The 25,309-nt window shown below is 45.8% G+C and overlaps 1 protein-coding gene across 1 annotated transcript in view; it reads left to right on the top strand.

Annotated features, from left to right (window-relative positions):
* The first annotated feature begins 331 nt into the window (after positions 1-331).
* Positions 332-25,309, top strand: part of LOC137645658 (transmembrane protein 50A) — a 44,151-nt gene continuing 19,173 nt past the window's right edge. Inside the window, exons 1-2 of the mRNA XM_068378490.1 lie at positions 332-547; positions 10,870-10,982. Coding sequence (XP_068234591.1) covers positions 440-547; positions 10,870-10,982 — 221 coding nt within the window. The 5' untranslated portion in view covers positions 332-439. The remainder of the gene's footprint in view (positions 548-10,869; positions 10,983-25,309) is intronic.

Below are 25,309 nucleotides of genomic sequence, written 5' to 3'. Positions count from 1 at the left end.
ATATTCTTGTTCATTATTGTAGTTGCTTTCCATTTCATGATTATATTATACAGAACACTTAATGCACGATGATATGATGATAACTTAAACGTTATGTTACCACCTACCGAAGGTAGAGATAGGTAGTGTTCGAACATATGATACTTAATTGACGGCAGTTTAAAAATTATATATATAGAGAATGGTAGAAGATTAATAACCACATTAATGTAAACAGATATGGAGTAAATATGCACTGTGGTATAAGTTTAATTATCTTAGATAAAAAACAAATAACTGAAGGTAGAAAGGTAACCGAGGGTATCCTTTCGAACACGTAATCTAACGTCAACATCCCTCATAGAGTCTTTGTGTCAACAACAAAGTCTGTGTCTTCTGGTTGTCAAAGGGAAATTGATTAGATAAATACGTCACCGCTGTACTTTAGACTGAGATCAAAATGCCAGGTTGTTGCGTACATATTCCAGAGAACATGCCTGCGCTCTGTGAAAACTGGGATCCGAGCGAGAGAAGAAATTTTATCGCTTCTATTGTGTCAGGGTTTCTTGTAAGTATCCCAGACTGCATAAATTTCCTTATTGGATCGTATCTTAGTGTGATTGATATTTTAGTTTTATTAGGGAATACGATATAATAGTTGCGGTCATGATCGAAAGAAACTCTAGAATGATATTTTAACTAGATTACCATAAATCCTATTCTAGCCACCCTTCAAGGCATCCAATCGGTTTACGTGCATAGGAGTACCACATTTATTATTATTATTATTATTATTATTATTATTATTACTACTTGATATAGTGTTATATATAGAAAAACTTCTGTTTTCTTCGAAAATGACCTCTATTTCATTAAGAATCAGGAATAAGTTCTAGCATCTTCAGATTAACGATCAATGTGACAGCTTGTAGGGAGAGACCAAGGAAAGAGCGAGTCGATTTTGTAAATAAATATGGTATTATTTTTGAAAGAGGAACCAGCTAAGCGACTTATAAATACTCCAGAAACTCATAAATCACACTTTTCCGATTAGGAATATACCATTAGTTTTGCCTGGAGATGAATAGAACATAAGCAATCGATTTTTGTTACGTTTACAAAAAATGAGGACTCTGTTTTTTACTAAAGTGAGTGGCTATTAAAGAGAGATGTTCATCCTTTGACTCCCGCCAAAAAATGACTTCATAGCTCTGCCTCCTCTTTTTGTTCTACCTTTACACTTCGTTTGATTGCCCCACGTGACTTATTTACGCACCACGTGACTTGATACTTTGAAATAATTGGCTCATTTTAAACAAACGAAAGCCATTTATATTTAAATATTCCTACCACTTTTCATTCTTCTAATGTTACTAATAATAGAATGCAACGACTGAAGCCCTTGTCTGGCCCTCCCAGGATATTTCTTTTAATTCTTCTAATGTTACTAATCACTGTGGCCTTAAGGGGGGTCGCAGGGGGTGCGGAGGCCCCCCCCCACCGCTAGGCCTAGGTAGGGGTACAGGGCCCTAGGTTAGGTTAGGTGGTTGTATTAGGTTAGGTTTGGTTTGTTATAGAGTAAAGTCTAAAACCGCTCATTTCCGAGGAAATTGAAGGTGATATTCGTGCAAAACACATCAAAATCACCTAGAAAAACATATTTTCATGTCATTTTGGGCTGGTTCCTCTTTCTAAAAATTTACCATGAATATTTGGTATATACCCTAATATGGCCTTTGGTAGTGCGAGTTACCCAGCAGGAACCGGGGCTTTTGGTTCGCAACACGGAACTACATTTTCAAGGAAAATAAACAACTTATCCCACAGTAAATAGTGTGCTTATAATGAATTTGACCTATATTTCCACCGCAAATAAACTGTTCTCCCGCTATCCCTTCCCCTTTCCCGACCAGTATAGATTTCAACCTTGGACTTTGGGTAGGCGAAAACAGGAAAAAAAAATCAATACTTAACATTTTCGAGATTTGTAAAAGGCCACAGAACCTGACAAACCCAACTAACCCAGCTTAGTAGTTCCTAGGTCACAGACATAGCTGGGGGCAAGCCCCTCAGACCCCCCCCCTTCTCAGGTCATAGACCTAGCCAGGGAGCAAGACTCCCAAACCCCCCTTTTCCAGCCCCCCCTCTGATCCCCCTTCCAAGGTCACAAACTCAGCCTGGGACAAGCCTCCCAAACTCCACTACCCAGGTCACAAACTCTTAAAGTACATCACAAATAATTCTTTACCTCATGAATGACTCTTACATATCTTTTTTTGTCTTTGCAATCTTTACAGTTGAGTTACAGTGGGAAATGTGCTAGTCTTCCCTAAAAGTTAATTGTTCCGACACATACAAACCTTCGGTATTTATAGGGTATTACTTTCGGCAATGCTGAAAACCAGCCAAGACAATTTTAGTGAGGGATAATTACCCCATCCGCTAGTTAGCGGGAGGGGGTTGGGGTAGACTAGCTGCCCCGCTCACTCACACCTGTCGGTTTAGTAACCAATTTTACTTTTAGCTCGGTAGAGTGCAGACATGCCGTCTCTCTCTCCCGTTAAACAAACTGCCTTGACTTTATTACTTTTTCTTTTTCTTTTGTGTGTCGGTGTGTGTATGGTTATTGTCCCGCTATGGGAACATGTCCAGGGATTGAAGGCCGCCGCTGCGGCACCTTCATGTCGTCCGTGGAGACGGACCCACACCCTTTATGCCCGGCTTGCCGGGGAACTCAGTGTTCGTGGGACAACACCTGTTCTGAGTGTAGGGAGTGGCCTGCCTCCCAGTGGGAGAGGTTCGTGCGTAAGAATAAGTAGTCTAAATGCGAATTTTCGCTTTCGGGGTCTTCGTCGAAATCGAAGAAATCGCGGGCTTCTACTTCCTCTACGCCCAAATCTCTGCCCGAAGCTAATCCTCAACCAGGCCCCTCCGGGGTACGGTCGAGCAGTAGCGCAGGGCTTGTGACTCCAGGTCAACCCTGTGGGATAGACGAGGATGGCGGCTTCCCTAGTGAGTCGGCTCCTTCTCTTCCCCCAGGGAGCGCCTGTTCTTTTCCAGACCTTGGTTCTGGTTCCGACGCCGAGGAGTTAGCTAACCCACCAGGGGTGGTGGCAGGGCTCTCTCCAAGGCAAGCTTCCCCTTCGGGGGAGCATATCTCTCGTTCGCAAGAGAAGGTTGCCTTTGTGCATCGGCAATCTCCTTACGCTTTAGGTTCTCCTCCAGGGCGGAAAGAGAACCTTGTTATAAGCGTAGTTCTCCTTCGGACGAACTTTCCTCCCTCGCGGAGGATTTATCTGTTGACATTAATCAGTCTCCCCCTCGGGCGGAGTCTGTTGTAGGTTCCTCTCCGGAGGTTCGTAGAGTGGAGGGGTGGGTAACCCCTCTCCACCCTGGGCGTTCTCCTCCTTGGGCTGTGAGGAGACGTCTTTTTGAACCTGCTGGTTCTCCTCACGTTGACCCTTCGGGGTCTCGTGACGATCACCCTTTGGGCTGGCGTGATCGTGAGCCTTCGGGCTCTCGTCATGTTGATCCTGCGGGTTCTCATGACAGCAGGAGTCCTTTGGGTCCCAGTCGCGCTGAACCTTCGGGCTCTCTCGACTTGAAACGTTTGGGTTTCTCTTACGCTGAACCCTCGGGCTCTCGTAACGACGGTAACGTTGAACCTCCAGGTTCTTGTACCATTAGTCACGTTGATCCTTCGATTCCTCGTTACGCTGATCCTTCGGGGTCTCGTAACCTGAGTTACGCCGAACCCTTGGTCTCTCGTAACTCTAGTCACGCTAACACTTCGGTGTATCGTGACAGAGAAACTCCGGTTTCTCGTTGCTTTGATCCTTCAGGTTTGCTGAACACGCTTCACGCTGAACTTTCGGGTTCTCGTGACCAGAGTCATTCTTTTTATGACAGAGTTTTTAAACTCTCGTTGTATTGATCGTTCGCGCTCGCACAACACAAGCTATTGTGAACCTTCAGGTGAGCGTAGCAGTGAGTTCTCTCACCAACCTGAGAGCTCTTGCGTGCACGACCAAGTTGGCGCACGACCGAATTGGTGTGCCCGACCAACTTGGCGTGCACGACTGTCTTGGCGCAAACAAAATGGCGATCATGGCGCGCGGGTTCATCCTATGGCGCGCTATATGTGCGAACATCCTGTTGCTCACCATGCGCACGAACAACACACTGCGCGCCATGCGCGCTAGCAACCTTATGCATGCCAGGTGTGCGAACAACCTCATGCGTTCCAGGAGTGCGATAAAGGTGCGCGCAATTGAGAAAGGCGCGCGCACGAGCTCCCTTCCTCCTACCAACAGTTCAGCGCAAGAGCGCACTACCATCTTGGTGCTCACAATCAGTCTCTTGAGCCCCTTAGGCCTCAATAGAGACAACAGTCGCCTGTGCGACCAAGCCCAGACCCTATCCCTAAGGGTAGGCCTGTGCCGATCTTGCCTGTAGGGAAGCCTCCATCAGACAAGAGGGTTAGGAAACCTGCCCAGGTTCCTAAACCCAGGGAGCAGTCCTTTCCTAAGGACCTTCCCCTTAGTTCCTCAGGAGCCCGTGACCCTCCATGGCTTAGCACCTTATTCAATGTAATGCGCCAAGCCATGAAGGGAGATGTTCCCCGCTCCCAGTCCTTAGGTGATACACCTAGGATTCCTTTGTCGCCTCTTCTCTTCCCGGGGTCCTCTCCTCCCTCCGATCCTAGGTTGAGGTCGGAAGTTCCCACACAGGGGGGTCCTTCAGGCAAGGGGAGACGATCATCCCCTCGCAAAAGACCTCTGGAGGAGATTAGGCATGAACCTCAGGGTAGCCCCCTAGGCCAAAGGGGGAAATGAAAATGATTCGTCCTTCGCCCCCCAAGGAGGATAGGGCTACTTCCTATGGAGACGCCTTCCGTTCTTTACAGGTCGAGATAGTGTCTAAGGAGGCACGACCTGCAACCGGACGGGATTCACCCCGTACGGCAATGGACTTACATTCCACCCGTAAGCCGACGGAGTCCTCTAGGCCTTTGGGGACAGAGGACCTCCGGCCTCATGGTCCCGGCCATCCCAGTCTACCCAGCTACCCTAATATCTAGGCCTGGTCAGGTAGCCTGTGCAACGCCCCCAGGTCCTGGCCACACCGGTCTATCCAGCTACCCTGATAGCCAGACCTGGTCAGGTAGCCTCGGCTTATCTGTGTACTTGAGTAGTTGGTTGAAACATGAGTGAGGCTCTCAGTCTGTTGCTGGGGTGATGCAGCTGTTACTGCCTCCATGACCCTTGCTTCCTGGTCATTGGATGGCACTTCCTCCCTCTTGCATGGACTTGCTCCTGAAAGAGAGGGTGGAACCATTCAATGCCGTACTAGAGGTATTATGCTCTCTAGTAGGCGGAGGGCTCTTTTTCTTGTGACCACGGTCATTAGATCATTGATGTACCTCTGCCCTGACGTGTGGCACTGGTTGCACGATGTCTTGTCTAGTGCCACTGGTTCCCGTGCCAGGAGATCTTCTCTTGCGGCCCTGGGATTGCCTAGACCTTCGTCTACCCCTGATTTTGTACCTGGACAGAACTGACGTATTTGTGGGGGGAGCAGAGACTCCGGAGCATGTTGCCTAACCTTCGTCTGTGGCGAATCCACAGAGGTTGCTTACCCTGAGTCAGAGAGTTAATTTTTGGAGGCCCTTGCACTCATTATTGAGTGCAATGGCATGGGGGAGGTGACGATGGCTCTGCCTTCAGGGAGGATTTCAGTCATCGATCGGTATTTTGTTGCCCGTGAGGACCAAAACCCTTGTTGGCATTGCCATAATTGGATCTTGTCAATCTTGTTTTGGATCAGGTGGATGATCAGATCTGTGTATATGAGAATTTGCTTCATTTAATAAGGTCGAAAAAGATCTTACCTCTCCCACTATCAAGGCAACAGATGTTTTACACACTTCTACACACCTGCACCTCTGCAGGTACAGTACCGGTATTGTAGACCTTTTAGTTTCCGCTTTGACGGGGGTGTCCCCGCTGGAGATTCAAGGCTGAAAGTCTGCCCTTCTTAGCAGCTGAGTCACCAGCCATGGAGGCTTCAGTCTTGGCCTCTCTCCATGCTGTGTCGGGGCTCGACCAGTGGTTGGGTGCAGTGACGTACAGATTTTCCTAAGTCATTGGGGTTATCTACCCCGGAGGCCTTGGAGAAGTACAAGAGCCTTTGCTCTTAGCCTCATGGCTAGTACAGTGGTAACGTGTTCGCCTAGCATTCACATTGCAGTAGATCAATCCCCGCCCGGGACCGTGAGTTTAAGCTGTTAACTGGGGAGGTCACTGCTGTGGTTGGCCACTACAGTGGGGGTTGGGCTAGCCAGGGTGACGGTCTGGTGAGCATCTATTCTGATGAAACTGTAACTGAAACCAGACACCTTTACCTTTACCATACAGCTAACCTATGGGCCATCCTGGTTTTGAAAAGGCAAGATGCTTTACAGTAGTTGCTTCTCAAAGCAAGTTACTCGAGGTAATGTCGGTGTTTCGGAACTTATAAGTGTCAGGTGCTACGCCTTTGCTTCTGGAGAGTCCTGTGCAGACAACGGTGGATTCGTGAAGGACTGCTTTGTTGGACTCCCTGATCCATCTGGCTGTTTCCTCCAATGGCTCTGGCCCTTTGAAAGGAACAGCAGCCAAACGATTGGGTTCGGGATCGAGGAAAGGCCCTGTACCTGTTCCAAAACCACCTATAACCTCTTCTCAGAAAGAGCCTTTGCATGCACAGCATTTTTGACCACCACACCCAGCTTCTTTCAAGAGGAGTGACAGTGGGAAGAAGGGAGGGAGAGGGAAATGCTGAGATGAGTGTTCCTCCTCTCCTGGTGTCGAGAGTAGTGGTTGTCTGTCTCGTCACTGGGCAATGTAGGAGAGAGTCAGGCCTGAATCTTAGGTTGTGAGTGTCCTTTGGGAAGGCTACTTTCTTCCCTTTCTAGACCACCAGCCTCCCCCATCTCCTGTTCTGATCGAGTTTCAATCGGACCTTCCAACATTGGCGAAAACCCAGGCTTTGCAGGCAGTTATGGATGTGATGCTGGAAAAGAACACACTTGAAGTCATTTTAGCTGGTTCTCAGGGCTTCTGGTTTAGATGATGACGGGCTGGAGACCGGTCATCAACCTCTCCACTGAACATATTTGTTTGTCAAACAAAGTTCATGATGGAAATAGTATGGTCTGTGGCTTGACGAGAACAACCTTACCAGGGGAGTTCCACTTGACTTTTCACCTCCGGATCTGCATATGTTCTCGGATGCACTGAAGGAGGGGTGGGGCACACACCTGGATGACCTGGTTATGTCAGGAGTATGGTCCAAGGAAGACAGGCATCTGCACATCAATGTTCTTGAGATCAGATTGGCTGTCTTAGGCTTGCAAGCATTCCAAGAATGTTCGAGGAGGCATTTGGTAGTGCTGATGAGCAACAGCTTAATTGCCCAATTGTAGTGGCCTCTGTCAACAAGTAAGGAGGCACAGTCCCCCCCATGAGGTGATAAAGCAAATGCTCGTCTGGATGGCGTTTCACGCTGTGGAGTTGTCAGCGATATATATTCCGGACAAGAAGAATTTTCTAGTGGATACACCCATTCATCAGAGGAAAGTTGTAGGAGTGGAGTAGTCTCTACATCCTCTCTTGGTGGAAATATCCCTTGCCGTGTGGGGCTCTCCAGGGATCGACCTGTATGCGACTGCTAAACAGTTAGCTTCCCGTCTGCTGCTCCCCTATTCCAGATCTTTGGGTGGTATTCAAAAATGCCTTTCAGCACCCCAGGGATCACTGGGACATCTACGCCTTTCTCCCGTTCAGCCTGATTTTCCCAGTAATTAACATGCCAGGAATCAGGATGGCTTTGGTGGCTCCCAGAAGGCCAAACACTGAAGGGTATCGCAATCTGCTTGTTCTTCTGGTTGAGTTTCCAATAGAACTACCCCCTGGCCCGCTCTTCTCTTTCAGACGTGCCAGGATCTTCAGGCGAAAGGCTTTTCTCTTGGCACTGTACAGGAGATGTCTGGATACCTCCGGAGGTCTTCGACAGATGTTTGCTAGGATAAATGAGCCATCTTCTACAATTGGTATCGTAGAAGGGTTATCTCTGCTTAGAGCATCTCTAGTACAGGCCATGGATTTCCTGGGAAAAGTGTGTCTCAGTTGCGGCTGTCAAAGGCTACTGGTCAGCCTCGAGTATGGTCTTTTGACTGAAGGGCATTTACCTTTCAGTCTCCTGGGAGCTGTCTATGCTAGTGAAAATCTTGAGCAGTCTTGCCCATCCCGGGATTTCAGATTCCCGTAATGGGATGTGGGTAGTTCTCAGGGCTCTTATGCGTACCCTGTTCAAATCTTTAGACAGGTCGTCAGACAGATACACTCAAGACTTCTTGGTAGCCTCAGCATCAGTGAAGAGAGTGAGCGAGTTGAACGGTCACTCTTACTTAGTCACCTACTCTCATGAATGGAAAGAGGTCTCTTTTAGATTTGAGCTAGAGTTTGTTGCCAAGACAGAATCTGGCAGTGCTTGACCCCAGGTTCGAGTCCTTCTCCATTCCTTCCCTGTGGGTGGAATCGGGTGGGGACGAAAACGAGATGCTCTTGTGATCCGTAAGGCCGCTGCGGTGCGGACTGAAGAGGACCCAATACCTCAGGTCTGAGTGTAGGGGAGACTTCGTTAGCACTGGCAGATCCAAGAAATAGATGTCAACGAACATGATCTATCTAGCTTTGTGAGACAATCAGAAGGGCCTACAAGTTGGCTGACTAGGGTGCTAAAGTTCCGGCCAAGATTAGAGCTCACAAAGTCAGTGGTATAGCCCATCTCTCTCATTCAAGAGGAGCATGTCGGTGGGCCAAGTTTTGAAGGCAGGTGTCTGGAAGAGGCAGACCACCTTCATGGCCTTCTACTTGAGAGATTATACCCACAAGTCCCTCAACACTTATGTTTGGACATGTGATGGCCATTCAGTTTATTGTGTAGCAATCCCAGCTTTTTACAAGGACAGAATTGCATCTTGTTTAGGGTTTTGTTTTGACGTAAGTTGGGAATGAATGTAGTATATTGAAAGTTGTTGCTCTTATTCCTCTTATACATTCTTCTGGCCTTCTCTTTGTGTAAGTGGTCAAAGTGTTACAAGGTGCTGGTAAGTTACACTTAGAGTGCCATTCTTTTAAACCAAAGAAGTATGTGTCCCCATTCCCTATGTAAGCTGGGGGATGCTGAATCTAGTGATAACCCATTACTCTTATGTTTAGTAGTCGATTCCACTGACATTTCCTTTGGGAAAAGGTTCCTTTGATTTTGGTATGGTACTTTTAGTACACCCCAGGTCCTATCAGTCCCTATGGCAAACAGATAGGGGATGGTAGTAGTTTTGCTTTGCTCTCTTTTGACCTAGTGTTAATTACTGCCAGAGAAGTTAAAGAATCTTTCAGTTTGATTCAAGGAGATCTTACAACCTGACAAGCATTGACTCTCCCTAATTAAAAAGGGTTTGTATGTTCTCGTGGGAACAAATTTTAAAAGTAATTTGTATCTTTCCTACCCATAAAAACCTGAGTCCTTTAATGTAACTTCCCTCCTCAAACCACCCATCTATCTCCTGGGTTGAAGTAGCAGAATTGAATAGAAAACAGATTGTGAGGGGGCCGGGGAAAGCTCCGCCACCTTACTGGTTAAATATCTGCTTGTTATCCATTTTCAAAGATTGATTCCAGGTCGCGCCAAAGTCATCTCCCTAATTAAAGGACACGAGATTATATGGCTAGGAAAAATACAAATTACTTTTAAAATATGTTATACCTTCAGCTATTGATGGCGTAGAAGGAGTGTCTCTCCAGTCGCAGCCACTCTTCAGCAGATTGTATACCTGACTTCCTTGTCTATCTCTGGTGAGAGAAGCCCCTCTGTCTTGGATGTGAAACTATTTCTCTGAGGGCTTGTATCTCTCCTCCTCTTGGGAGTTGTCCAAGCTCGTGTCGATTATTGAGCCATCTTGCTTTCCCCAGGACCTCAGATCCCTGTATAGTAGTGGATATGTAGTTTTTTTGAACTCTGTGAAAGTCATCTGACTGGGATCACCCTCAATACTGTCTTCCTGCTTGCCTTAGCATTGGCAAGGAAGGTAGTAAAGCTTCATGGACTCTCATCTGATCAGCCATTCAGTGGGTTGGGGTTCGTATTGTTCATCTTTGTACCTGATTTTGTTTTAAAAACTCATAAATCCTTGGTTTACGACCTTAGGTTTTGAGTCCATTTTGATCCCCTCCTTCTGGGTCTTTGCTGGCAAGATCATGATAAAATGCTTTTGTGCTTTCAGAGGGGGACTTGGCACCTCAGACCTGAGTGTTGTAAAGTTCTTGTTAGCACTGGCAAGAACAAGAATGAAGTACAGTATCCAAAAACACTGTTTCCCTCTGGCTTCATGAGACAATCGAAGATAGGTGGTTTGGCCATGTGATAACAAGGATACCGGGTCAATGACTAATATAAAAAAGAAAAGTCCAAACTGGCATAGATGAAGACCTAGATCAGATGGGAATTCAGGCATATGAGACCTCGGAGAACTCATTGTGCTCATAACTACTAAAAAGGAAAACTTGACTTGAACCCAACCCTTTAATGACCCAAAATTGATATTAAAGAAATTATTTTTTAAAGAGGATTGTCAAGTACTGTATCTAAATTGAGGAAACATATTTGTAATAACATTATGGTTTTAGAGGAATGGAGCTTTATTTATTGATCAAATAGTTTGAATAAGACTAAGTTTAATTTACAATATTTAAGGTCCCAGAAAGTTGTTAGCAGTTAACACCGGATGGACATATACTGTATACTGTCGCAAGCGAATGCATTACTCAAAGATGATTTTACTTTCAGTTCTTTTTGGGATGGTGGTTTGTTATTGATGCTGCTGCACAGTATCCAAGCAATGATGTCTTCAACCATGCCTATCATACTTGTGGTGTTATTGCTACTTTAGCCATGCTCATGTAAGTAAAGTTAATATTTTAATATTATTTCATTGAAACATTTTTGTATGGCTTTATAAGAAATACAAGTTCCCTTTGTTATACTGTACACTTTTATAAGTTTAGAGTTTGTGGCTGCCTATGTAATACTGTGGCCGCGGGGGCATATAAAAATTAGAATAGCGCCAACGTTATCCCTGCGTGTCGTAAGAGGCGACTAAAAGGGACGGGACGAGGGGGCTGGGAACCCCCTCTCCTGTAAAAAATTCCTGCGAGACATCGACAAGGAGATGGAGCTGGGGGGAGAGTGACTGCTCCCCGCACTCTAGTTTTGGGGTGTTTAAATGTGCGTGGATGTAGTACGATAGAGAGTAAAAGATGTGAGATTGGAAGTATGTTTAGAAGTAGAAGGATGGATGTATTGGCCTTGTGTGAGACAAAGATGAAAGGAAAGGGTGAAGTGATGTTTGGTGAAATGTCTGGTAGAGTGTCTGGGATTGAAAGGGGAAGAGCGAGAGAGGGTGTGGCGTTATTGCTGAGTGAATGGATGACAGGTAAAGTAGTGGAATGGAAGGAGATATCATCTAGGTTAATGTGGGTAAGGGTTAGGTTGGGTAGGGAATGTTGGGCGTTTGTCAGTGCGTATGGGCCAGGTAGTGAGAAAAGTGAAGAAGATCGGAATGAGTTCTGGAATGATTTAACTAGGTGTGTAGAAGGACTGGGTAGAAGGAATTATGTAGTTGTTATGGGTGACTTAAATGCTAGAGTGGGCGCTGGAGAGGTAGAAGGTGTCATTGGTAAGTATGGCGTACCAGGTGAAAATGAGAGTGGTGAGAGACTGGTAGACATGTGTGTTGAACAAGAGATGGTAATAGGTGCTAGCTTCTTTAAAAAGAAAGATAAGAATAAGTATACATGGGTAAGAGTGGCAAATGGAAGAGTAGTAGAAAGGGCATTAATGGATTATGTGTTGGTAACTAGAAGAATGTTTGGAAGATTGAAAGACGTGCACGTGTTTAGGGGTATGGCTAACGGTATGTCTGATCATTTTTTGGTGGAAGGAAAATTAGTTGTAGCAAAAGAGTGGGGGAATAGAGTAGGTGGATGTAAAAGGGAGGTAGTGAGGATTGAAGAGCTAATAAAACCGGGGGTAAAAAGTAAATATCAGGAAAGGTTGAAAATGGCATATGATGAGGTGAGAGTAAGAGAAACTGGTAATTTAGAGGAGGAATGGAAGTTAGTAAAAGAAAATTTTGTTGGGATTGCAAGTGATGTATGTGGCAAGAAGGTTGTTGGAGGCAGCATGAGGAAGGGCAGTGAATGGTGGAATGAAGGAGTGAAGGTGAAAGTGGAAGAGAAGAAGAGGGCTTTTGAAGAATGGCTGCAGAGTAATAGTATAGAGAAGTATGAAAAATATAGAGAGAAAAAGGTGGAAGTAAAGCGCAAGGTACGTGAGGCAAAGAGGGCAGCTGACCTGAGGTGGGGTCAGGGATTGGGTCAGTCATATGAAGAGAATAAGAAGAAGTTTTGGAAAGAAGTGAAGAGAGTAAGGAAGGCTGGCGCAAGAATTGAAGAGACAGTGAAAGATGGAAATGGAAGGTTGTTAAAAGGAGAGGAGGCAAGGAAAAGGTGGGCGGAATATTTTGAAAGTTTGCTGAATGTTGAGGATAATAGGGAGGCAAATATAACTGCTGTTCCAGGTGTTGAGGTGCCAGTGATGGGAGATGAGAATGAGAGAGAGATAACAATAGAGGAAGTGAGGAGAGCACTAGATGAAACGAGAGTAGGAAAAGCATCTGGTATGGACGGTGTGAAAGCTGAAATGTTGAAGGAAGGGGGTGTGACTGTACTTGAATGGTTGGTGAGATTGTTTAATATGTGTTTTGTGTTGTCAATGGTACCAGTAGATTGGGTTTGTGCATGTATTGTACCACTATATAAGGGTAAGGGAGATGTGCATGAGTGCTGTAATTCAAGAGGTATTAGTTTGTTGAGTGTAGTTGGAAAAGTGTATGGTAGAGTACTGATTAATAGGATTAAGGATAAAACAGAGAATGCAATCTTGGAAGTACAGGGTGGTTTTAGAAGAGGTAGGGGTTGTATGAATCAGATTTTTACAGTTAGGCAGATATGCGAGAAATATTTAGCAAAAGGTAAGGAGGTGTATGTTGCGTTTATGGATCTGGAGAAAGCATATGATAGAGTTGATAGGGAAGCAATGTGGGATGTGATGAGGTTATATGGAGTTGGTGGAAGGTTGTTGCAAGCAGTGAAAAGTTTATACAAAGGTAGTAAAGCATGTGTTAGAATAGGAAATGAAGTGAGTGATTGGTTTCCGGTGAGAGTGGGGCTGAGACAGGGATGTGTGATGTCGCCGTGGTTGTTTAACTTGTATGTTGATGGAGTGGTGAGGGAGGTGAATGCTCGAGTGCTTGGACGAGGATTAAAACTGGTAGGCGAGAATGACCATGAATGGGAGGTAAATCAGTTGCTGTTTGCGGATGATACTGTACTGGTAGCAGACACAGAAGAGAAGCTTGACCGACTAGTGACAGAATTTGGAAGGGTGTGTGAGAGAAGGAAGTTGAGAGTTAATGTGGGTAAGAGTAAGGTTATGAGATGTACGAGAAGGGAAGGTGGTGCAAGGTTGAATGTCATGTTGAATGGAGAGTTACTTGAGGAGGTGGATCAGTTTAAGTACTTGGGGTCTATTGTTGCAGCAAATGGTGGAGTGGAAGCAGATGTACGTCAGAGAGTGAATGAAGGTTGCAAAGTTTTGGGGGCAGTTAAGGGAGTAGTAAAAAATAGAGGGTTGGGCATGAATGTAAAGAGAGTTCTATATGAGAAAGTGATTGTACCAACTGTGATGTATGGATCGGAGTCGTGGGGAATGAAAGTGATGGAGAGACAGAAATTGAATGTGTTTGAGATGAAGTGTCTGAGAAGTATGGCTGGTGTATCTCGAGTAGATAGGGTTAGGAACGAAGTGGTGAGAGAGAGAACGGGTGTAAGAAATGAGTTCGCGGCTAGAGTGGATATGAATGTGTTGAGATGGTTTGGCCATGTTGAGAGAATGGAAAATGGTTGTCTGCTAAAGAAGGTGATGAATGCAAGAGTTGAGGAGAGAAGTACAAGAGGAAGGCCGAGGTTTGGGTGGATGGATGGTGTGAAGAAAGCTCTGGGTGATAGGAGGATAGATGTGAGAGAGGCAAGAGAGCGTGCTAGAAATAGGAATGAATGGCGAGCGATTGTGACGCAGTTCCAGTAGGCCCTGCTGCTTCCTCCTGGGCCTTAGATGACCGCGGAGGTAGCAGCAGTAGGGGATTCAGCATTATGAAGCTTCATCTGTGGTGGAAATGTGGGAGGTTGGGCTGTGGCACCCTAGCAGTACCAGCTGAACTCGGTTGAGTCCCTGATTAGGCTGAAGGAACATAGAGAGTAGAGGTCCCCTTTTTGTTTTGTTTCATTGTTGGTGTCGGCTACCCCCCAAAATTGGGGGAAGTGCCTTGGTATATAGATAGATAGATGTAATACTTTTACATGTTTATTAGTTTAGACTTTGTGGCTGCCTATGTAATCATTTTTAAGGATACTGTAAGAGAGAATCATAAACTTTATGTATTTTCTTTGTAGACATGAATCAATCCTAACCTTGCTCGATTCAGTGGCCACTGCTTTTCCTTATTCCTGAATCATCCCACCTTTAGAAGTCTGAATATTATTTTTTTTTAGATGATCTCACTTACTCCACCCTTTTGCTTTTGTATTTTTCCATCTGGCTCTTATGAATAATTCTAGACACTAGTCTTTCTTATGTATTAACATAGCCTATCTGTTTTAATGGTAAAACAGTTTATGGACACCAGATAAATGTAAAATACATCGTAATGCACTCACAAAGATTTTATGTACAAAAATGTTTAGTTAATATTCTTGATATTTATAGAAATATTTTGTTTGTAAATGCCAGTGTAGTTTGTAGAAGTTGAAACTTTACAAATGTTTGTATATTTTGTATTGATCATTATGTTGACAAAGCATCATTTATAGTCTTCGAAGGCTCTAGATTTTTCTCAAACACGTGTTCTTGATATAAGAATTGTATGCGAATTCTAAAAGTCAATTTAGATGATGTAAAGACGTGCACGTGTTTAGGGGTATGGCTAACGGTATGTCTGATCATTTTTTGGTGGAAGGAAAATTAGTTGTAGCAAAAGAGTGGGGGAATAGAGTAGGTGGATGTAAAAGGGAGCAAGTGAGGGTTGAAGAGCTAATAAAACCGGGGGTAAAAAGTAAATATCAGGAAAGGTTGAAAATGGCATATGACGAGGTGAGAGTAAGAGAAACTGGTAATTTAGAGGAGGAGTGGAAGTTAGCAAAAGAAAATTTTGTTGGGATTGCAAGTGATGTATGTGGCAAGAAGGTTGTTGGAGGCAGCATGAGGAAGGGCAGTGAATGGTGGAATGAAGGAGTGAAGGTAAAAGTGGAAGAGAAAAAGAGGGCTTTTGAAGAATGGCTGCAGAGTAATAGTATAGAGAAGTATGAAAAATATAGAGAGCAAAAGGTGGAAGTAAAGCGCAAGGTACGTGAGGCAAAGTGGGCAGCTGACCTGAGGTGGGGTCAGGGACTGGGTCAGTCATATGAAGAGAATAAGAAGTTTTGGAAAGAAGTGAAGAGAGTAAGGAAGGCTGGTTCAAGAATTGAAGAGACAGTGAAAGATGGAAATGGAAGGTTGTTAAAAGGAGAGGAGGCAAGGAAAAGGTGGGCAGAATATTTTGAAAGTTTGCTGAATGTTGAGGATGATAGGGAGGCAGATATAATTGCTGTTCCAGGTGTTGAGGTGCCAGTGATGGGAGATGAGAATGAGAGAGAGATTACAATAGAGGAAGTGAGGAGAACACTAGATGAAACGAGAGTAGGAAAAGCATCTGGTATGGATGGTGTGAAAGCTGAGATGTTGAAGGAAGGGGGTGTGACTGTACTTGAATGGTTGGTGAGATTGTTTAATGTGTGTTTTTCAATATTAAACTTACCCGATAATCATGTAGCTGTCAACTCCGTTGCCCGACAGAATTCTAAGGAGGGATACGCCAGCTATCACAATACTAGAAGGGGGTGTACTTACCAGCGCCACCTGTGGCCAGGTACTCAAGTACTTCTTGTTGACACCTCCTCAATTATTCCTCTGTCGTGCTTCCGGCAAGACGTTCTGGGATACGCTTATGGTCTTCGAGTTTATTCACGGATATTTGGTGAAGTATTCTCTCAGATTAACGGCTGTCGCTTTACTGGAAACCTTCTTATATTAGCTAGATAGCTTTTATATAGTTCTGATATAACGGTTAACGATTTTTGCTTGTTTTTGGAACCCCCTTTGGCTAACTCTTTGGATTACAAGATGTCTGACATTTCGCAAGCCCCCTCCCATAGACGATGTAGGTCTTGCAATAGACGTATTCCGAAGGCCTCGGTAGATCCTCACACCGCTTGTTCTGACTGTAGGGACAGGCCCTGTCAATTGGAAAATCGATGTGAGGAATGCGCCGGACTTTCGGAATTGGAATTTGTCCGTCTTTTAAAATATTCAACTAAGTTAGAGAGAGGTAGAGTTAGGAGGAGTTCTTCTCACTCTTCACTGTTTTCCTCACCTCATGATCCCCTACCTTTTCCTACCCCTGTAGTGGCTACCCCCGAACCTACTGTGTGCCCTCCGCCTGATATGTCAGTTGTTTTGCGTGCTATTCAGGCTTTAGGCGATAAAGTAGAGTCAGTGGTAAGTGACCATAAGTCTCTGATGGCCGAAGTTAAAGAACTGAAGGTCAAGAGTGCAGTGGGTGGAGTTAGTGCCAGTGCTGTGACGAGTGCTAGTGTCGGTGCAGTGCCAAGTGCTAGTGTTAGTGCCAGTGTGGTGCGTGAGGATTTTTCTGTGCGAGCCTGTCGTCCTCCCAGTCCGGGACCTCTTGCAAGCTCCCATGCCCAGGGGAGAAGCAATGTCGAAGGGCATAAGGGTTCGGCAGGCCTTGTTAGGCGCACAGAACTATCCTCGGTGGTTGCGGGCGTGTCTTCCAAAGACCGTCACTCCCACCTGCAGACGATTGAGCCCGTCTTATTCTCGTCCGCTGATCAACTGTCGGGGAAGAAACGTTGGTCTCAGGTCTCGAGACCGCTTAAACGTAGAGTCCAGTCCGCGAGTGCTCAGCCAGGTTGCAGTCATTGGCTCAGCTCTGACTCGCCTCAGTCATCTGTCGACTGTACTCCGCCCAAGAGGAGTAAGGTTCTGCCACAACAGAGCTCGACTGTTAAGGCTTTACCTCAGTCTACTATCGTTTCTGCCGATCCCAAGTGGACTCTGCTTCAGTCCATGCAAGCTCAGCTTTCGGACTTGATGCGTGAGTGTCGGGCTGAGAGTGTTGCACCTCCGCCTCCGCCTACACTCCCTCCGCCTGTTCTCGCTCCGCCTGCGCTCGCTCCGCCTAGTCGCAGCACCATCTGCCAGGCGTACGATGTTGAGCCACTTTCTGAGTTCGCTGTTCCCAGTGGTGTTCAGCCTCAGCCTTCTTTAAGGCAACCTTTACTTTGGGATCAGGAGGATTATTCCACTCTTCCTCCGCCTCTCCTTGCTGCTCCACCAGTGGTGCAACTCTCGGTTGAGGTACAACAACCTCTCCCGTCCATGAGTCAGTCTGCTCAGCCATCGCTGCAGCGAGCTCAACCCTCCTCTAGGCAAGCTCCTCTACACCCTGGACTTGCGCCTCAGGAGCCTCAGCTTGCGAGAACTTTACCTTGTTCTGCGCAGCCTCAACCTCATCATGCTCCGCTTATATCACAGGAACAGGAACGGGCTACTCCGCCTCCGTCCTCCGCTCAGCTAGCGCAACCCTTGGGTTCAACCTCTCTTGCTAGGAGTCAACCTCCTTCACCCATGCGCCTTCCTTCTGCTTCGTCTGTTGTTCAGCCTTTGCAGTCTGAGCCTCAGGTTTTCCCTCAACAGTTACTGGAAGAGGAAACCTCTGTTGTTGTTCCTACTCGTTCTGACTCTGCGGTTCAGCATTCTTGTCCGATCTCTTCGCTACACTCTGGTGATGAGGTGTCGGATGATGAGGAGGCACACCTTGATCCCTCATCAGACGTGGACGAATCCAAGCTTTCTCCACAGTCTATTGATTTTCGTAAGGTCTTGGCTCTACTCAGGGAGATTTACCCAGACCACTTTGTCTCTGCTATTCCCCGCTCTCCGCCATCTGAGTTTTCGCTGGGCGTACAACAAGCTAAGTCCTCCTATACTAAGCTTGTCCTAGCTAGATCCTCTAAGAGGGCTTTAAGGATCTTAGGGGAGTGGCTGCAGTCTAAACAACACCTTGGCAAGACTTCCTTCATGTTCCCTCCAACGAAGCTCACTTCGAAAGCGAGCGTTTGGTATGCCACAGGGGAAGCACCAGGCTTGGGAGTACCTGCCTCTGCCCAGGCTGACTTCTCAAGTCTGGTGGACTCGCCTCGGAGAACTGCTATGAGACGCTCGAAGGTTTGTTGGACCTTCTCAGACCTGGATCACTTACTGAAAGGGATGTTCAGAGCATTTGAAATGTTCAACTTTCTCGACTGGTGCCTGGGGGCCCTCAGCAAGAAAACTTCTCCTGCGGACAAAGATTCTGCCATGCTTTTAATGTCCTGTATGGATAAGGCCATCAGAGATGGATCGGGTGAGCTAGTGTCGTTGTTTGTATCAGGGGTGTTGAAGAAAAGGGAACAACTGTGTACCTTCCTTTCCGCCAGCATTACACCTTGCCAACGGTCACAACTCCTTTTTGCTCCGCTCTCGAAGTTCCTCTTTCCCGAAGAGCTAGTTAAGGACTTGTCTGCTGCCCTGATACAAAAGGATACGCACGATCTTGTAGCCTCATCAGCTCGTAAGTCTAAGGTTGCCACCTCAGTCCCCAAGACTTATCGCTCCCCAGTTGCTGATTCACCTGCTACGAGGTTCATACCGCCCTTTCGTGGTAGAGCCCCCAGCCGAGGAAGCTCCCGTCCAGACTCTCACAGGAGCAAGTCTAGGAAAGGATCCAGGACATCTAAAGGAAAAAACTGACTCTCCGTTTCTCCAGACGACAGTAGGAGCCAGACTCAAGATCTTCTGGCGAGCCTGGGAGAAGAGAGGTGCAGACGCACAGTCTGTCAGTTGGCTGAGGAACGGTTACAGGATTCCATTCTGCCTCAAACCACCTCTGACCACATCGCCCATCAACCTCTCTCCCAACTACAAAGAAGAGGACAAGAGGCTAGCATTGCAACAGGAGGTGTCGCTTCTTGTGCAGAAGAAGGCAGTGGTTATAGTCCGGGACCATCAATCCCCGGGCTTCTACAACCGTCTCTTTCTTGTGGCCAAGAAGACAGGAGGTTGGAGACCGGTGCTGGACGTCAGCTCTCTCAACGAGTATGTCACCAAGCAGACGTTCACGATGGAGACGACCAAGTCGGTCTTAGCAGCGGTCAGACAGGAGGACTGGATGGTCTCGTTGGACTTGAAAGATGCATACTTTCACGTTCCCATTCATCCAGACTCCCAACCTTTCCTGAGATTCGTTTTCGGAAAGGTTGTCTATCAGTTCCAAGCCCTGTGTTTTGGCCTAAGCACAGCTCCTATGGTCTTTACTCATCTGATGAGGAATGTAGCAAAATTCCTACACTTGTCGAACATCAGAGCCTCCCTCTACCTAGACGACTGGCTGTTGAGAGCCTCCACGAGTCGTCGTTGTCTGGAGAACCTCAGTTGGACTTTAGACTTAATCAGAGACCTAGGTCTATTAGTCAATATAGAGAAATCTCAACTCATTCCCTCCCAATCCATTGTGTACCTGGGAATGGAGATTCGGAGTCAGGATTTTCGGGCTTTTCCATCGGCCCCCAGGATAAGCCAAGCCCTAGAGTGCATCATGAGCATGCTGAAGAGGAGCAATTGCTCAGTGAGACAGTGGATGAGTCTCATAGGGACCCTTTCATCACTGGCCCTGTTTGTCGAGCTAGGAAGACTCCACCTCCGCCCTCTTCAATTCCATCTTGCAGCTCATTGGGACAAGGGCTCGACTCTAGAAGCAGTCTCTATCCCTATCAACCAAGAGATGAAGACCACTCTCCTGTGGTGGAAGCACAACCTCCTTCTCAAGGAGGGTCTATCATTGGCCATTCAGACCCCCAATCTTCATCTCTTCTCAGATGCATCGGACTCGGGCTGGGGTGCAACCTTGGACGGACGGGAATGCTCGGGAGTGTGGAACGAGGAACAAGGATTACTCCACATCAACTGCAAGGAACTGCTAGCAGTTCATCTAGCCCTGTTGAACTTCAAGTCCCTCCTGCTAGGCAAAGTGGTGGAGGTGAACTCAGACAACACCACAGCCTTGGCTTACATCTCCAAGCAAGGAGGGACCCATTCGAGGAGCCTTTACGAGATCGCAAGGGACCTCCTCATTTGGTCAAGAGGTCTAAACCTCACTCTGGTCACGAGGTTCATCCAGGGCGATATGAATGTTTCAGCGGATCGCCTAAGCAGAAGGAATCAGGTCATTCCCACGGAATGGACCCTCCACAAGAGTGTGTGCAACAGACTTTGGACCTTGTGGGGTCAACCTACCATAGATCTTTTTGCCACCTCCATAACCAAGAGACTTCCGCTGTATTGTTCCCCGGTTCCAGACCCTGCAGCAGTTCATGTGGATGCTTTTCTACTGAACTGGTCCCATCTCGACCTGTACGCATTCCCTCCGTTCAAGATAATAAACAAAGTTCTGCAGAAATTCGTCTCGCACGAAGGGACACGGCTGACGCTGGTTGCTCCCCTTTGGCCTGCAAGAGAATGGTTCACAGAGGTACTTCAATGGCTAGTCGACTTCCCCAGGACTCTACCTCTAAGAGTGGACCTTCTACGTCAACCTCACGTAGACAGGTTGCACCCAAACCTCCACGCTCTTCGGCTGACTGCCTTCAGACTGTCGAAAGATTCGCTAGAGCTAGAGGCTTTTCGAAGGAGGCAGCCAGTGCGATTGCCAGAGCTAGAAGAGTTTCCACTCGTAGAGTCTACCAGTCTAAGTGGGAGGTCTTCCGAAGCTGGTGTAGAGCCAATTCAATATCCTCTACCAATACCTCTGTGATCCAAATAGCTGACTTCCTTCTACATCTTAGGAATGAGAGATCACTTTCAGCACCTACGATTAAAGGATATAGGAGCATGTTGGCTTCAGTTCTCCGCCACAGAGGTTTGGACCTGTCTTCCAACAAGGACCTTCAAGACATTATCAAGTCTTTTGAAACGTCTAAAGAACGTCGTCTTTCCACTCCAGGCTGGAATCTAGACGTAGTCTTAAGGTTCCTTATGACATCTAGGTTCGAACCTCTCCAGTCAGCTTCCTTCAAGGACCTTACCCTCAAGACTCTTTTTCTCGTTTGCCTTGCAACAGCTAAGAGAGTCAGTGAGGTTCATGCCTTCAGCAAGAACATTGGTTTCACAACCGAATCTGCAACATGTTCTTTTCAGCTTGGATTCCTAGCAAAGAACGAGCTTCCTTCACGTCCTTGGCCTAGATCGTTCGAAATACCTAGCCTCTCCAACATGGTAGGTAACGAACTAGAGAGAGTTCTTTGCCCTGTCAGAGCTCTCAAATATTATCTCAAGAGGTCTAAACCTATTCGAGGACAGTCAGAAGCCTTATGGTGTGCCATCAAGAAACCCTCGAGACCCATGTCCAAGAATGGGCTTTCGTATTATATAAGGCTTCTGATCAGAGAAGCACATTCTCACCTAAAGGAGGAAGACCTTGCATTGCTGAAGGTAAGGACCCATGAAGTAAGAGCTGTAGCTACTTCGATGGCCTTTAATAAAAACCGTTCTCTGCAGAGCATAATGGATGCAACCTATTGGAGGAGCAAGTCAGTGTTTGCATCATTTTATCTGAAAGATGTCCAGTCTCTTTACGAGAACTGCTACACCCTGGGACCATTCGTAGCAGCGAGTGCAGTAGTAGGTGAGGGCTCAGCCACTACATTCCCTTAATCCCATAACCTTTTTTTAACCTTTCTCTTGAATACTTTTATTGTTGTTTTTATGGTTGTTACGGTAGGCTAAGAAGCCTTCCGCATCCTTGGATTTGGCGGGTGGTCTATTCATTCTTGAGAAGCGCCTGGGTTAAAGGTTTGGTAGAGGTCCTTTAGTAGGGGTTGCAACCCCGTGTACTTTGGCACCTTTGGGTTGATTCAGCCTCCAAGAGGAACGCTGCGCTCAGTAAGGAAGACGAACTTTAAATAAAGAGGCAGAGTAACGGTTCTATTCGACTTCCTTACCAGGTACTTATTATTTCATTGTTATTTGAGATAACTGTTATATGAAATATGGGATACTTAGCTATCCTTTAATCTTGTACACTGGTTTTCACCCACCTCCCTGGGTGTGAATCAGCTACATGATTATCGGGTAAGTTTAATATTGAAAAATGTTATTTTTATTAATAAAATAAATTTTTGAATACTGTATACTTACCCGATAATCATGATTTAATCGACCCTCCCTTCCTCCCCAGAGAGAACCAGTGGACTGAGGAATAATTGAGGAGGTGTCAACAAGAAGTACTTGAGTACCTGGCCACAGGTGGCGCTGGTAAGTACACCCCCTTCTAGTATTGTGATAGCTGGCGTATCCCTCCTTAGAATTCTGTCGGGCAACGGAGTTGACAGCTACATGATTATCGGGTAAGTATATTCAAAAATTTATTTTATTAATAAAAATAACATTTTGTGTTGTCAATGGTACCAGTAGATTGGGTCTGTGCATGTATTGTACCACTATACTGTATAAGGGTAAGGGAGATGTGCATGAGTGTTGTAATTCAAGAGGTATTAGTTTGTTGAGTGTAGTTGGAAAAGTGTATGGTAGAGTACTGATTAATAGGATTAAGGATAAAACAGAGAATGCAATCTTGGAAGTACAGGGTGGTTTTAGAAGAGGTAGGGGTTGTATGAATCAGATTTTTACAGTTAGGCAGATATGCGAGAAATATTTAGCAAAAGGTAAGGAGGTGTATGTTGCGTTTATGGATCTGGAGAAAGCATATGATAGTTGATAGGGAAGCAATGTGGAATGTGATGAGGTTATATGGAGTTGGTGGAAGGTTGTTGCAAGCAGTGAAAAGTTTCTACAAAGGTAGTAAAGCATGTGTTAGAATAGGAAATGAAGTGAGCGATTGGTTTCCGGTGAGAGTGGGGCTGAGACAGGGATGTGTGATGTCGCCGTGGTTGTTTAACTTGTATGTTGATGGAGTGGTGAGAGAGGTGAATGCTCGAGTGCTTGGACGAGGATTAAAACTGGTAGGCGAGAATGATCATGAATGGGAGGTAAATCAGTTGTTGTTTGCGGATGATACTGTACTGGTAGCAGACACAGAAGAGAAGCTTGACCGACTAGTGACAGAATTTGGAAGGGTGTGTGAGAGAAGGAAGTTGAGAGTTAATGTGGGTAAGAGTAAGGTTATGAGATGTACGAGAAGGGAAGGTGGTGCAAGGTTGAATGTCATGTTGAATGGAGAGTTACTTGAGGAGATGGATCAGTTTAAGTACTTAGGGTCTGTTGTTGCAGCAAATGGTGGAGTGGAAGCAGATGTACGTCAGAGAGTGAATGAAGGTTGCAAAGTGTTGGGGGCAGTTAAGGGAGTAGTAAAAAATAGAGGGTTGGGCATGAATGTAAAGAGAGTTCTATATGAGAAAGTGATTGTACCAAATGTGATGTATGGATCGGAGTTGTGGGGAATGAAAGTGATGGAGAGACAGAAATTGAATGTGTTTGAGATGAAGTGTCTGAGGAGTATGGCTGGTGTATCTCGAGTAGATAGGGTTAGGAACAAAGTGGTGAGGGTGAGAACGGGTGTAAGAAATGAGTTAGCGGCTAGAGTGGATATGAATGTGTTGAGGTGGTTTGGCCATGTTGAGGGAATGGAAAATGGCTGTCTGCTAAAGAAGGTGATGAATGCAAGAGTTGATGGGAGAAGTACAAGAGGAAGGCCAAGGTTTGGGTGGATGGATGGTGTGAAGAAAGCTCTGGGTGATAGGAGGATAGATGTGAGAGAGGCAAGAGAGCGTGCTAGAAATAGGAATGAATGGCGAGCGATTGTGACGCAGTTCCGGTTGGCCCTGCTGCTTCCTCCGGTGCCTTAGATGACCGCGGAGGTAACAGCAGTAGGGGACTCTGCAGTATGAAGCTTCATCTGGGGTGGAAATATGGGAGGTTGGGCTGTGGCACCCTAGCAGTACCAGCTGAACTCGGCTGAGTCCCTGGTTAGGCTGGAGGAACGTAGAGAGTAGAGGTCCCCTTTTTTGTTTTGTTTCTTGTTGTTGTCGGCTACCCCCCAAAATTGGGGGAAGTGCCTTTGGTATATGTATGTATGTAAAGAGAAGCTTGAATGTACCTCAGTGCTGTAATTATTTCCTAGATGTCAAAATTTTAGGAAAATAAGGTTGCATAAATGTTAGAATTCTAGAATTATTATTGATATATTTACTATCTTATCAGAAATTAGTTTGAAAATCATCATGAATTTTGATCAATACATTACTTCACAAAATATCCCCAGATTACCAATAACAACATGATTATGATACAGTATTCATCTTTGTTTGTGTCACGGTAGTACTACATTATTATTTATGATTTTCTATCCTCAACTTCCGGGCATATTCAGAATAATTAGAAGCTACAAGTTTTTGTAAATATCCAAACTACTAAATCATTTAGATGAATCTTACTTGTTAGTCATCATGCTTTAGTCATTGAAGCCCCTGATTTCCTGACCTCTTAACAAACAATTTGTTGCTGCACAAATACAAACCCTTGTCCTTGACATAAGATAGATTATCATCAAAGCTAGAATATAATGCTATTAAACTTTTATAACTAGGTATAAACAGGGGTCTCAGTAGTTACCGGCTGGAAGCTGGGAAGCCTTGCCCCCCCCCCCCCCCCCTGCTTGCTCACTGATCACTCATTTGGAATTCACCCGTCAGTGAGAACAGAGTTCTTCCACTGGCTGGAGTTTTGACTTATTAATTTTTTCTTTCCAGCATGTTAGCTAGTGATTGTTGGGGATATCTATGGATATGAGGAGTTGGGATGTTGTGGCACCCTCAATAGTTTGAAGGAGAAGGATCTCCACCTTTTGTGCCCTGCCTACAGAGGACATTCCTGCAGACAAGAATCTTCTTGTGATGAGTGTCAAGAGTGGTCACCCTCCCAGTGGCTGGCATATGGCAGGAGGAAGTAGTAGTCTTAAATGGATTCTTTGCCTTTGGGGTCATCCGCAAAGTCTAAGATA

Source organism: Palaemon carinicauda, chromosome 8, assembly GCF_036898095.1.
Source record: "Palaemon carinicauda isolate YSFRI2023 chromosome 8, ASM3689809v2, whole genome shotgun sequence".
In the NCBI taxonomy this organism is placed as follows: domain Eukaryota; kingdom Metazoa; phylum Arthropoda; class Malacostraca; order Decapoda; family Palaemonidae; genus Palaemon; species Palaemon carinicauda.
The sequence above is the reverse complement of the archived record's forward strand: the minus strand, read 5'-3'. Positions and strand labels throughout refer to the sequence as shown.